We start from the raw sequence: 14,411 nt of genomic DNA on the forward strand, positions 1-14,411 counted from the left end.
ACACACATACACACTTAACAATTAATTGTTCAGTGGTATTTATGTGCAGGACAAACTCATCTAAAGAACTGACTGTTCTTGCATACAGTACATAAAGCTATCAGCTGTGAACTCTGACCCCCGCTCACAGATTCAGTAACCCACAGCTATTTGAGAGCAAAGTTAAGACTGCAGGGAATTCTTGTAAAACCACAACAGCTCAAATATGTTTTCAAAGTAGTTACAGTAAGTGGCCTAATTACAGCATTTTTTTTAATGTTAGGCTAATACTACATTTTAAACATTCATAAAGTAGCTCCAATCACCAAGGAGTTAATGATCTGCTTTGTTTTGGTTAAGAACCTACAAGGTTTTTCTTTGTTAAATGACTGATGCTTTATTGGATACATAAACTACATTTAAATTCTAAACAATGTTCAATTCTTATATTAGGAGCTTTACATTTTCTTCTAATGAATGCACTTTGTTTCATATGTTAAGAGTTTTTGATCTCCTGGTTACACGTTTTATATCTATATGTTAGATAATTGGTAAATAATACAACAAGCCTGTTCTAATTAGACTTGTAGGTCACACAGAGGCTTTAGTGTGAGACATGTTTATAAAAGGATCCCACAGCAGAACTCGATGCATAACACAATCTATGTGGTCTGTCTGAGGTTGGGCTGCCCTCAACCACAGATCTGACTCCAGATTACTAAGACACAGACACTATAGTGAATCATAAGCAGGACAGACAAACACCTGACCCCATTTCAACAATTATGGCCAATGGCTGCCTCCCTAAAACAACTATTTAGGATTGGAGGGAAAACAGAGCGCAAGGATTTCTTTCATCTCAATCTCCTTCTTTGGCTTCTTCTCTCTGCCAATAGAAAGTCTAATACGCCAAATAGAATGTGGGCACTCAACCATAGAACAGATACATGCAAAAGAAATGGATGCAAGCACACATACAAAAACACAGTTTAATTCAGGAACATACCCCTCAATGTGTTTCATTAGGTAAACAAAAAGGCTTTCAGTGGTCCAATCATAAAAGAGCGAAGCCAAGCTATGAACATTGCTAATTAAAATGTGCTCAAAGAAAGCCTTGTTTTCCACTCACCATCTCCATCAAAACCCATGTCTGTGTGTACGTCTCCCTACGTGGCCCAGGCTGCTTTTATTTCACTTGGACTGGGGACTCACCAATAAAACTCACTGATATTTCTCTAGCTAATGAGCTTTCCCTTCATTTGTGATATGTTTGTATTGACTTCTAATCGCTAGGGTGTACAAAAAGAAGCTATTTCACAGCACTCTTATGCTTTATACCTGAATTGAGTTTGCAGATGATAAAATGAGGTTCAGTTTTCTTATATTAAATGCAGCAAAATGTTACAGTGTATAACTCAAAAAATGTCAACACAAAGCTAATATGTTGATAGAAGACGTTTCTAGCACCCAATGGTCTAATGGAGAGGAGAGTCACAGCCAGCTCATTTCCTTAACAAGTAAATGCTAACAATAACTCCCTCAGCCTAAAGTGCTAATGAGCTAATCATACAGCTACGCGCCAAAGAAAGAGACTCTGTTATCTACCAACACACATCTTCTCATATGCTACCCATCCTCCCACAGTTAACAGAGATATTTCCATCCTGGCTCTTTTCCCTCCATGGCCTCATTAGGTACATTTCTTAGTCACACTCAACGTTTTATCTTCTTTTATAAAGCATCTCCCTGTTATTACTTTGAGCCCTATTACGTTTCTTTTTTGTTTCGTTTTTTTTACAAAATTGGCGAGAACCGCCCAGGAATTGCCAAGGAGACAAAATAGAATTCAGCGCCTTTTTTTAACTGTAATTGGCTCCCTTTGGTGTTGGGTTTGATATAGTTCCCTGTGTGTCGCCCTCTGCTTTTGATGTGTGGCATAAGGCTGACTCAACACACTGAGATATACCGATGATGGATCTGCAGTCAAATTAATCTTGAATTGAGCTGACAAGCGCATGGCAGCCAATAAGGTATCAGAGACTGAAGCTGGAGTACCATATTAGGAGGGAGTGGGAAGGTAAGCCGTCCCACAGACAATTTTCACTTTCCACTCACTTTTGGTTGGCTGAGATGAAATAATAAAGTGATTTGCATGAAAATAATCTGGGGTTATTAAATGTCTTATTGGAAAAATGTGGTTACACCAATTTGAACATACTGCCATATTGCAGATCCAGCTGACATAACTAACCTACAGTATTGACTATATTCACACAGCAGCCATCTTTCCCTGCTGTCACACTCAGCGTAGTGGGAAGCTCAAAAATTTGACTGCAGATCCATCATCGGTATATCTCAGTGTGTTGAGTCAGCCTTATGCCACATATCAAAAGCAGAGGGCGACACACAGGGAACTGTATCAAACCCAACACCAAAGGGAGCCAACTAAAGTTAAAAAACTACAGTTATTTACATACCGCTCTTTTCCAAGTTTCAAGTTGAATGATTCAAAAACTGACAAATGTTGACAAATTCATTGATTGATGAATTTATACAACTGAAAAGACCACGGATTGTGAAAACCTAAAGATGTTTTATAGCCATATGTTAAGAGTCAAGATAATCAATCAATCAATCATTATTTGTACAGCACCAATTCATAACAAAATGGTATCTGAAGACACTTTACAAAAAGCATGTAAAATACCTTACGCATTGCTATATTACAAAGATCCAACGTTAATCCATCATGAGCACAGCCCTAAGCAACATTTTCAGACCATCTGTGCAACAACTCTTAGACAACAGTAAATGTTAGCTTTTAGTATTGTAAAGTAGGAAGTGCCTGAAGACAATATTACCTTTTGTTGTTTAACACATTATAATAGGAAGGCCAAAAGTTAAAGCTTGCCCCATTTCTGAATGCAGAGGCCATCGTCTGATGATGCTATGTCCTTTTGGAGCAACAGACAACTTTTGGGGGTTTATGCCAATGGCTTACAGCCAAAACATTCTCTACAGTTCATTGTGTATGTTAACATGTAGACAAGACACTTTAGAGACAAAAATGGATTTTGCGTCAAGAGGGGACATCTTCAAGCAAATTGTCAGTTTCACGTCTTTTATTTGAATTAATTCAAGCTAAATGTCTTCAGGAATCCAGGATTACACTGCAGAAAAAGTTGTCTGCCTTTTTTGTATGCTCACCGCTGTTTTCCTGCATTCAATGAAAGCTCAGCAGACAACATACGGAAACCAGAACCCTCCTAATACTCAAATTACATTATCGCCCATCGATTCTATATTTTAATTTTAATGCAGTTATAGTTAACTAATGTTAGCCAAGAGTATCAGATAACATAGAGTTAGCTAGGATGTAGTTCAATGCTAAAGTTAGCTGTCATCAAGTGGTAGTCTATAGGAATGATAGAAGATGTTGCATTTGAACCCGTCTCTTAAAATTTTCACCAAACCTGAATACAGTCATACAACCTAAACAAAATGTTGAATGATGACATGTAAACTTTAATGACAGTCACCCTGAATCCAAGGTGAGCAGAGGAACTGACTGTGATTTATTAGTGGGCCACAATCCAGGAAAGACATACAGTAACATAATAATGTTTGAGTGTCTAGGGAGCTGGGCTTATCTGATCAAATCAGACAGCCTTATCGCTGCTGCCAAATATCTACATAAACCTGGTAACGGTCAGCAGTTGCCATACACAACACATAACATCACATGACATTGAAACCCACTAATAATTCCACACAGAATCTCATAATTCTCTGCAGAATCTCCACATAAAACTCCAGCTGGTCTCTGCTAGGACACAGAAAAGCTGATAAAACCTTGTGGAGCCTGGATCTTAACCCCCTGTATCGGTACAGAGTATTGCAGCAATGTTGCTGGTCTGTAAGGGTTAATGGCTCACTTGCTCACTGGCTGACTAGCTAACGGTAGAAAAAATAGTGTGTGTACTCTTTGTGATTTGTAGAAAATATGCTACAGAGAATGAGTCTGACTTACTGATGTGAGTCTATGGTTGCAGATCCATTTGCCAGCTTTAGTTCTAAACAGAGGTTTTTAAAGGCCAGGCCTCACAGAGGTGGACACCCCTCCGTTATTGTGTTTATGACCTTGAAGCAGCTCGAAGCATGGACACACACACACACACACACACACACACACACACACACACACGCGCGCGCACACGCGCACACACGCGCACACACGCACACACGCACACACACACGCACACACACGCACACACACACACGCACACACACACACACACACACAGGGCACCCCACTTTCCCCCATCTACCCACAATTGAGTATGGCGTCTAGATTCCAATCAGGGTTGAGCCAGCAGACTGAGGGGATTATTTATGCTGGAAAGCACAGGGGAACCTCGAGGAGGGAGAGAGTGTGTGTATGTGTGTTTCCTGCATTTTTATATTTGTGAGGAGCAAAAGCCTTTCTAACGGAAAGGTTTTGCAGACTCCTAGAAATGTAACATTTTCCAATTATAGAGCTAATTACAATTAGGGATTGGATGTATGGTTTGGTATATGATCATAAGTTTAAGTTTGGAAAAGAGTTATGGATAAGCATTGAGTGTAGACATTTAGTGATGTGTGTGCAGTCAGGGAAACACACACTCACATCCAAACACACACAAATACCCCTTTAAGAGGGTGACCAAATCCATCCTGTGTGGGTCCCCTTAACTTGAAACTATAATGCTCCACATAGGTGAAGAGGTGTATGAGTTACTAAGCAGTTCAAACTCATCTGTTTTTAAATGAAAGGGCTAACAGTAATACAGACATTTTCATAAATTGGGGTGTGGCTAAGTTCACTTCCAGGACGGCGCGTTGTAGCTGTTTGCCAGGAGGTTTCTAATGAGCTAGTTTCTAGATTGATCAAAAATGAAGTGGAGATAACATTTTATGTCCATGTTTTATACAGTCTATGGTAAATCATATTTTAGATTGTGTTTGAGGTTTATGTCATTTTCTGCTAGTCTTACAGTAAAACAAAAGAGGAGGCTTTGGTCATGAACATGATGTGTAAAAATACCCTGCTGAGAACATGTTTTAAGGCTAGGTGAAGGAAAATGCTGTAGATTAGTGTGGTAAGAACATTCAAAATGTCTACAGATGACATGAACATTTTCACCACAGTTGAAATGCTGAGTTAGCTTGTTTGTTCCCTGAGCTGTTTAGCCTTGAAATCACAATTTTGAAGAAACATAAGCCAGAAAGCTGTGAGTATCCAAAGTGTTGAGATGTTTTTGGGAAAGCTGATCAAATCTTGGTGTGTGGTTTCGAAGTGGAGGGAGAGGTTTGGTAAAGGATTCTGCGTGTTGTGCAACGTAAAAGAAAAAACGTCTTTCCCTGAGAATTCCCTCAGCTAATGTGGTTGTGAGGGATGTGTATTTGTATGTTTTGTTGATGCATGTTATTGTGTTTGTGTGTGTGTGTGTGTGTGTGTGTGTGTGTGTGTGTGTGTGTGTGTGTGTGTGTGTGTGTGTGTGTATGTGTGTGTGTGTGTGTGTGTGTGTGTGTGTATGAATGCGTACACATGCTTTTGTGTTTAAAAACTGAGTGGAAAATGCTATGCACTGCTGCTGTTCAAATTAATCTCTGTCTCTTTTTCCTTTCCTGTGTCCCTCTCTATTTCTCACACACACACACGCACACACACACGCACGCGAGCGCACACGCACGCGCGCGCGCACACACACACACACACACACACACACACACACACGCTCTCTCTCTCTCTTACACACAAACACACACCCTCTCTCTCTTACACACACACACACACACACAAGACCAAAATACCAAAACAATGGCTGTCTCTGCCTGCTAAGTTCTCTGGTCTGGCAGCCTGCTCTTGGGAAGTTCTCAAACAACCCAACATCACCACACACACACACACACACACACACACACACACACACACACACACACACACACACACACACACACACACACACACACACACACACACACACACACACACACACACACACACACACACACACTGCTCACTTCATATTGGTGATATATTTATATACAAACTGGATCAACAATTACAGTTACAAATACACTTTGCAGTTGAGTTCTCACACACACCAGAACAAATAGTCGCACACTCAGCTCGTCGGCCCGCTGAGTTAGCGCCCTCTCCCACCACCATTACCGCTATTGTAAATACTCCTCAATATGTATTTACACTTGGATTTCAAACCCCTGGAAAAAAAAAAAAAATGAGGAGAAAAAAAGTGTGGAAAAACTAAGGAATGTGTTTCACGTCGGTCAGACTGCGGGAACCCTCAGTCATTATTATCTTTCTGCGACTACTTGCCCTGGATTGTCTCTCTGGGGGATGACAAACAAGAGCAATGCAATAAAAGAAAAAGATTTCATCTATTTTTTGGGGAAATACTTTTTGAAAAACTTTTTTCAAAACATGTAAGCATTATTTCGACTTCAAACCTGCCACATATCAGAAAAAAGATTTTTAAGAGACGACTGCAGAAACAATTAGGATTCCGAAACCCATGCAAGAGTCCAAGACTACAAAAAACAAAAATGTTATATGTGTTGTGAATGACAAATACGTGTGGTGGAATCACCAAAATCAAATGCAAAAACAAAGAATGCACTACAAATAAATAAATAAATTAAACACACACAAACCCTTAAAGCAGGAAACTAACCCTGCATATCGAGTCATTACAATGGAAGTGCTCCAGGCCTGAAGGGGGAGCACTAAGTTAAGCAGCTTCATGTGCAAAACACAAATGTACATTCTGTTCAAAATCTCCCCTTCCCCCCAAAATGATGTAGACAATGGATCATGTTTTATGGAGAAAACATTTCCCCTTTCACTAAAGTTAAAGTAAAGGACAAAAAGTGTTGTTAAAGGGATACTTCACCCATTTGCATTAAGCATTGTATCAGTAGTAAACCAGTATTTTTGAATGGTCGTGCATCCCGCCCTCATTTTCCCCTGAGATGGGAAATCTTTGTATTTCTAAGTCTGAAAAGGAGCCTCCAGATACTGGAAGCTGTTGTGGTTAGCAGTCATATTTTAGACCACTGAAGCTACAGACCAATCACAGATCACTGGGTTGGAACTCACTCCCAGAATCGAAACTTAACGTCCGCCATATTGCTTGGAAGCTATACTAACAGGCTCTAACCGTCTCGTGGCTCGTATTGCGAGCGCTGGACGTCGGGGCCGCTAACGCTGGACGCCGGGGCCGCTACGACACAAGACCGGCCTGGCTGTAGCAACAGTCTCGCGGGTATATTGCTGGCCAACATAAGGCCTGCCTGTCCGCGGCGGTGAGGATGAGGAGCCCGGGCCGGCTCGAGTTGGGGCAGACTGGTAGTGTCGGTGCTCTCACTGTTTGCCTATGGACACAGACATAGAGTCTGTTTTCTGACAGGAATTTCCAAGATCAATTCTGGAAGAAATCTCTGAATCAGTTGAGGAAATGGTCTTGTGTTGAAGTAAATATGGCTGTAAATGTTTTTATTTCTTTATTTCTACTGCTATACTGTATATTATGGAGAAACTGTAACGACCGAATTTCCCTCTGGGATTAATAAAGAATTTCTGATTCTGAACTAGAGGACCTTTGTGGGAGTGGCCTGTGGTGCTGTGCATTCTGAGATTTGGTGTCTTTTATCCACATGAGCCAAAAAGACACTTTCTGCCTCGGCCAAGAAGGCACCAACTTCAAAATGTATTTCACATTTCTACTACATATATGACCCAATGTCAATACAGATTCATCTTTCAACGGGTGAAGTAGCCCTTTAAGTGAGTCACTGCCGATCAGCTTAGCTGCTGGTAGTTTGCTCAGTTAGCTATCGAGCTAGCAGTACTATTAACTGCATCTGCCAATGTGAGAACTCTGATTTCAATAACACATTTGTTTCATCAAGGCAGCACCCCCTAGAGGCCTGACAGTCTTTGCCACAAATAGATATGCAATGACTATATTGCAATTGGTTTTCTGGGTTTCCTGTCTTTGAATTGGCTTTAAAAATGAATTTGCAGTGTGTTTTCTGTTTTGCTTTGAGGTTTTTGTTCTTTGTTTGGAGCAAATGTATTTTATATTCTACTTTTAAAAAAAACATTGTTTCTTGTTTAAGTAAGGTTTGCCTATAAATGCAATTTTTCCATTCTAATGTTCATTTGAAAATTGCTTGAGCTCTGAAAATAATTGAAGCTTGGTGGCGTTTGCGATATTCCCACTGCTGATGACTGATTTCTTCTTTTTCCCCTCAGTCCCTCTGATGAGACATAGGTGAATGTTTCTGATCAGTACCATACAAGACTAAGTATATGGAACACTACATTATTATTATTTTTTAAATAAAAATGTTTATGTCATCAACTTCATTTCATGCTTAAAATACAGCAGGGCTATGTCACCTGTACCCATGGCAACAAGCAGCTACTGCTGGGAGGAAGAGTCTTCAGCTGTGGGGAGTGGGGGGGGTGTCGGAGTGAAAGGAATAGCTGACTGTAGATCATCAATAAAGAGGAAAAAAAAACATCAGGGTGATGGAGTAGTGGGCTGATGAGACAGCGTTTATATTTCTGCAGGTAAACTGAAGGAAACCTCTTTTTATAACAGAAGTTATTTTACTGAACAACTGAAAACTTTGCTGAAATAGACTACTAACCCAAACTAAGATGTGTACATTATTGTAGAACACATATCCCCTCTTACTTATCCTAAGTTATTCCAGCTCACACACACCTAAACACACACACACACACACACACACACACACACACACACACACACACACACACACACACACACACACACACACACACACACACACACACGTATGTCTGCCCCATATGAGAACAATTACACGGCCTGCTCCCGTGAATAAATTAGTCCAATCAAGTTCTCTTTTCCCTGACATCCGTACCTAAATCCTTAGCTCTGTGAAGAAAAAGAGCAGCCCCCATTCTCCAAGACAACCCCTGTGCCCCAGCCAATCATTATTCCTCCCTTCCTGTACTGTCAGCAACACAGACAGCATGAAAGGAAGGCAAAGCTAAGAATGATTTCCAACATAAAGTGAAATGATGTAGGCTATGGCAATCTTTGATGTTCTTTAAAAGGCATCTACAGGGTCCATAAAAGCTCTTTGGTCCACAGCTACATTACTGACCAGTGCTGTTTATTTCAATAAACGTATGCATGCTTCCTTATTAGGAATCATCTTTGACTCTCAATTTGTTTATCTTTAAATGTAAAAAAAACAAAGAACTGTAAGAACTGTTAGTACCCCTGATTATAAGTCATGAAGAAGATGCCAAACCACTCGTACGTGATCCAATGATTTCCTGCTAAAGCACCGTAAAAGAGTCATCATGGTGCTAATAAAAAAAGAAACAGAAACAGTCAACTGGAGGAACAAATAGAACAAAGAGTCTGTTTTCCATCTATAGGTAAGGAAAAAGACCACTCAAGGTGCAGCATCAGAGAACAATTGAATGAATGATACCCAACTTATTCCTTCATCATGAGGGTTGAACTGCTGGGACTGAAATCAGAAAAACCGTATGACTCATTTATTTATTTTTGTTAACCTATGTGCATCAGGGCTACTAATCATCTAATCGATTGAAAGCAGATCAGAGGGCAGAAAAGAGCCGAAACAGCGAGGCATTGATTCAAACAGTCTTATTTGCCCATCAGGTTCATTATAATTAGGAAATAGAATCAAATTAAGAAGTGTATGTGTGTGCTTTAACCCTCTGTATATCTTCTTTCTTACTCATTCATATGTTTCTGCTGGCCTGGGGAACACTCTACTGCTTCCTGCATACAGCTGATGGTATCCTGGCAACAGATGTCACCACTCTGGCACACACAGTGCTCACCATAAATATAAGACTGTTTAATATAAACACTGAAGCAGAACACTTGACACATGAGATGCATCGGATAAGCAGAGACAAAAAGTGACATTCTGTCTGTGATGCAGCACATGTTCCATACAAGTCTAAAACACTGTACGAGAACAGTCACAGACCACTTACAACCATTATGATGTTTAATAGTAAGAACAATCTCAGTCCACAATTGAGAGGGAGTTTTTTTTCTTCATCCAGTTGAAATGCAGCTGATGTTTTTTGGACATCACACACACAGACGTCCCATGTCTACACACTCACACAATCTTGTTTCATAATGTTTAGATATTTTCTGATACGATACACTTCATTGTCCCCTTGTGGACATTTTGTCTTGGACTGAAATTGCTGCACACATTCAGCTGTTCATGTTGCGTACTGCCACTTTAAAGATTTAGGTTGAAGTCCATAGAAATATAGTATTGTATATAGTATAGTGAGTAAACAGGCCTGTCAACCCAAAATAAGGCCGCCTGAAGAGTGGGACATAAAGAAAGAAATGGAGGACTACATTCACGGACATGTTAAGTAGCTCTGCACACTATATATGCTGCTCAAGCTGCCTGCTGTGCTGCAGAGAAGAGGAAGACAGGAGAGAGATATAGAGGCACGATAAGCATAGGTGGCCATGGCTTTTGTTGCCGGGCAACTAAGGTACACAGGTAATTTAGTTTGATTTAAGTCACCACCTCACTTGTCATTAACTATTTGCCCATTGTTGTTTGTCAGTGATCTGTAGTAAAGCCAATTGTTGACAGTGTTTCTTGCGTTTTCTCACAGAGATTTCAGCGGGGCTTGTATGCAAATTTTTTTTCTTTAAAATGTGTTTGTCTTAATATTGGCCCCGACAGTAGGATATTATTGGCAAGGACAAAATGGTCTAATTAGCAAAGCAGATGTTTACTGAGGACAAATAGCAGCAATGGGACATTTTAATTGCCGCAGACCACATAGAAATACTTCCCACTTAAGTATAAAAAAGGTTTAATTCTAAACGCTTGGTTGTCCTCTCATCCATGTCCTCAGCTTTATCCACAAACCCACAGCAGATGTCATATCACTTTCTTCTGCTTTGTTGGAAAAACAAACGTAGCTGTATAAATCAGGCTAAGAAGGACTTCACTTTAAATACACACACTTCAGATCACAGGCAGGTAAACACGCAGATGAATCAGGTCAACATCTTGAAAATACTAATTGTTCATGTCATCAAGATTTTCTTTCATTTTCAGCATTTTCTTTCAACATTGTCAAGAAACCATGTTGGCAACATTGATTGGTGGTATTAGATTAATTCATTGGAAGCCCATCTTTTCAAACATGTCTACATTTTTGTTTATTTTATTTATTTTATTTGTTTTTTAACACGATAATGGGGAAAGTTAAGTAAAGACAAAAAAAGTAATAGTAAAAGGAGGCATGGGCTGATGTGGGAAGGTATATTATAGATGGGACTTACTTCTTATTCGGATTCTCCCTCCGATCAGCTGAGCCCAGACTCTGCAAATAAGAAAAGAAACAGACATGAAAATCAACATCAGAGACTGGAAAAATGATGGTTCTCCGTCCTTAAGTAATCATAGAAAGCACTCAGCTAGATGCAGTAAAAACATAAAGGGAATCAAAGGTATAATTCTACACATAGAACAGCAATTATATGCCGATGTTATTGCAAATTTCATAGTTCTGCAAAAACATGCTGTTCTAAATCAAAGCATCCCAAAGTAAATGAACCCAGAGGAAGTGATATCCTGCTTTCTCCCCTAATTGAGTTTGGTTTATTACAGTCAAGGTGACCAGCAGTTAACATTTGTCTCATCCTCCCACTAATCTGGACTTTAATTTACCTTTAAGGCAACACCATTCAAAAGATCAATGGCACCACATAAGAGAAAATGACATGGGTAATGGCCTTGTTTCCAGTGACAATCATTATCTCCCTGGCTATAATTACAAACACTGATCCAGTGGATGTACTCTTTGCACTTATTAAAACCTGACGTTTGTGTGCATGTAGGTTTTGTAGCAGAAACAGCTTTGTGAGAGGATGATAAAGTCAACTGAGTTCACAAATCCCCAAGTTTAAAAATAATACTTGAGAGAACATAATGCTCTGCTGGGCTCAACGGGGGATGTCTGAGACATCCCTCTGGCAGAGTCAACTTATTAGGCACACACACACACTTTCAAAAATACACACTTCTACACAAAGGTACATACAAGTATCCCGCTGCTGTCCACATTTCCTATAGCTTTCAGCACTAACACGTGCTCAGACTGACAGAAGAGCACAAACAAGGCACACACACCCACTCTGTACCGAGCTGGAACCTCCAGGGCTGAGAAATGAAGGCAATGTGGATGTGCCAAAAACTGCATTTTCTCTAGTGGCCATATTAGGATGGCTTCAAAAGTGAATCGATCCCTATTGGGCCCCATATTAAAAAGCCAAACTTTAACATGTTTACAAAAAAGAAAAAAGAAAAAGTTGCACATTAATTTCTCTTTTCAAAACAACAGTTTTATTGGGACTCACCTTTATATAACTTGGAGTGAAAGAGAGAAGATGCCAGGTTTGCTGCTACGTAGGTGTCAACAAAGCTAAATCAGTCACTGACGTGTTTGATGCGTTTTGGGATTTTTACATCAGACAAATCTTTGGGCCAGCTCTGTAGATTGTTGAACTAACAAACTAATGGACCATCCAAGAAGACTGCTCCAGCTTTTTCAGTGAATTAAAATCTAGTTCATTAATATTTTAAAGTGAGCATGTTTGTTAGCTAATTCAGTAGTAGTCACTCATTGATTTAGTTGTGATGACCAGTGCATGGGAGTCAGAATTGTTATTGGCTTTCCTCACCAGAGGTACAGGCAAGCGAGCGGCCCTCTTATCTTCCACAGTCTTAAGTTATTCTGGTACCTATCTCATTAACAAGCTGATGAAGAAGCAAAGGGCAAAGACTGTAGCTTGGATAATTGCCGTTTGCCAACCCCCTCGCTCCATCCATCGACACACTCTCATCCAAATATGGTAACTTCTGTCTCCAGAAAACCAGCATGGCAGTGGCAAAATGCCAAAATTAAGTATTTAAAAACACAGACAACAGGGTTAGCTCACTTGGTAGGGCAGGTGTCCCATGTTGAGAGGCTACAATCCATGCCACACTGGTTGCTGGTTTCGACTGGTGATCAGCAACCATTTGGTGCATTTTATTCCCCTTCTCTTTCCCACATTCTATATCACCTCTATCTCTTCAGCTGTCTTTTCAAAAAGGCAATAGTCCAAAACAATTATCTTAAAAAAGAAAAAAAAAAGAACTCGACAAACCAATGCTGACACCATGGTGGATGCTACAATTATTAATACAGTAACTGCTCAACAGGTATGAACATGCATACGTATGGACTGAAATGTTGCTGCTCTTCAGCATTCTCATACTTGGAAAGTGGTGATTCATGCTCATTACCCCCGCCATGTTTCATCAACAGAAGCCATAGGATTGATTGAAGCATCGGAACCCTTTGATAAGCTCATCTCTTCAGTCAATTGACAATATAATCGGCTTGTTTTTCAGTGTAGTCAATTGCACTTGCCAGTAAACCACATCCAGGGTGAATACTTGTGCAGAGGTGGTGACAGGTTGACTCACTTCCCCTAACAATGTAACCTACTCTGAAAATATAAAAATAGGTGATAGTCATACTGAAACAACATTGGTGAATAATAGGTAAGAGGTGTATAAGGGTTTAAATCTTGAAAATACTGTAAATCGCAAACGGAACATCAGAGGAATCAGATTTTTTTGTGTGCATGTGTGGGCAAAGCCAGCAAGTGACTCCTTTACTCCTTCTTTTTGAACGTGTGTATATGTGTGTATGTGTGTGTGTGTGTGTGTGTGTGTGTGTGTGTGTGTGTGTTTTTATGAGTGCAGTGCAGTGACATTTTGACTTCACTCTGCCTACGTGTCTGCATATGAGCTTCATCTACCTGGCGGGCACAGGAGAGGCCATACAGAGTGACTGACATTTCAACTCCCAGCTTCCCCACAGTGGGGCTTAGGTAGTGCCACTCTGCCATAGGGAGGAGGACAGGTGGGTGTCCTGCTTTTGAAAATAGGTCTGTGGGGGGTGAAGGAACACTATTATAGATCCTGCTCTCTCTGAATGAATTACTACATCAGAGTATTAATAGGGAGACTCAGAATAATGACTTAAAGGCAGAAACTATTGCCCACTATTACAGAATTAAACACATTAGCAGTATTGCAAGGCATTGTGATAACCTTATATTCATATTTTTCCCTTCATGATTTGAATAGACATCCTATTTCTGGTTCATAGTGCACCTGAGTTTCATTCTTTTATCACTGAACCTTGAGCAAATACTGCCACTGTCCCTATTGCCTTTTGAAAAATGTGACTTCACAATTCAAAAACCTGTGGTTTGCAGCATAGTTTA

At 40.1% G+C, this 14,411-nt stretch overlaps 1 protein-coding gene across 3 annotated transcripts in view; it reads right to left on the reverse strand.

Moving 5' to 3' along the window:
• ankfn1b (ankyrin repeat and fibronectin type III domain containing 1b) overlaps positions 1–14,411 on the reverse strand; it is a 163,840-nt gene that overhangs the window by 46,664 nt on the left and 102,765 nt on the right. For all 3 annotated transcript variants that reach the window (XM_029277984.2, XM_065949791.1, XM_065949792.1), the window contains one exon: positions 11,412–11,452. In XM_029277984.2, coding sequence (XP_029133817.1) covers positions 11,412–11,452 — 41 coding nt within the window. The remainder of the gene's footprint in view (positions 1–11,411; positions 11,453–14,411) is intronic.

Source organism: Labrus bergylta, chromosome 21 (assembly GCF_963930695.1).
Source record: "Labrus bergylta chromosome 21, fLabBer1.1, whole genome shotgun sequence".
Classification (NCBI taxonomy): Eukaryota; Metazoa; Chordata; class Actinopteri; order Labriformes; family Labridae; genus Labrus; species Labrus bergylta.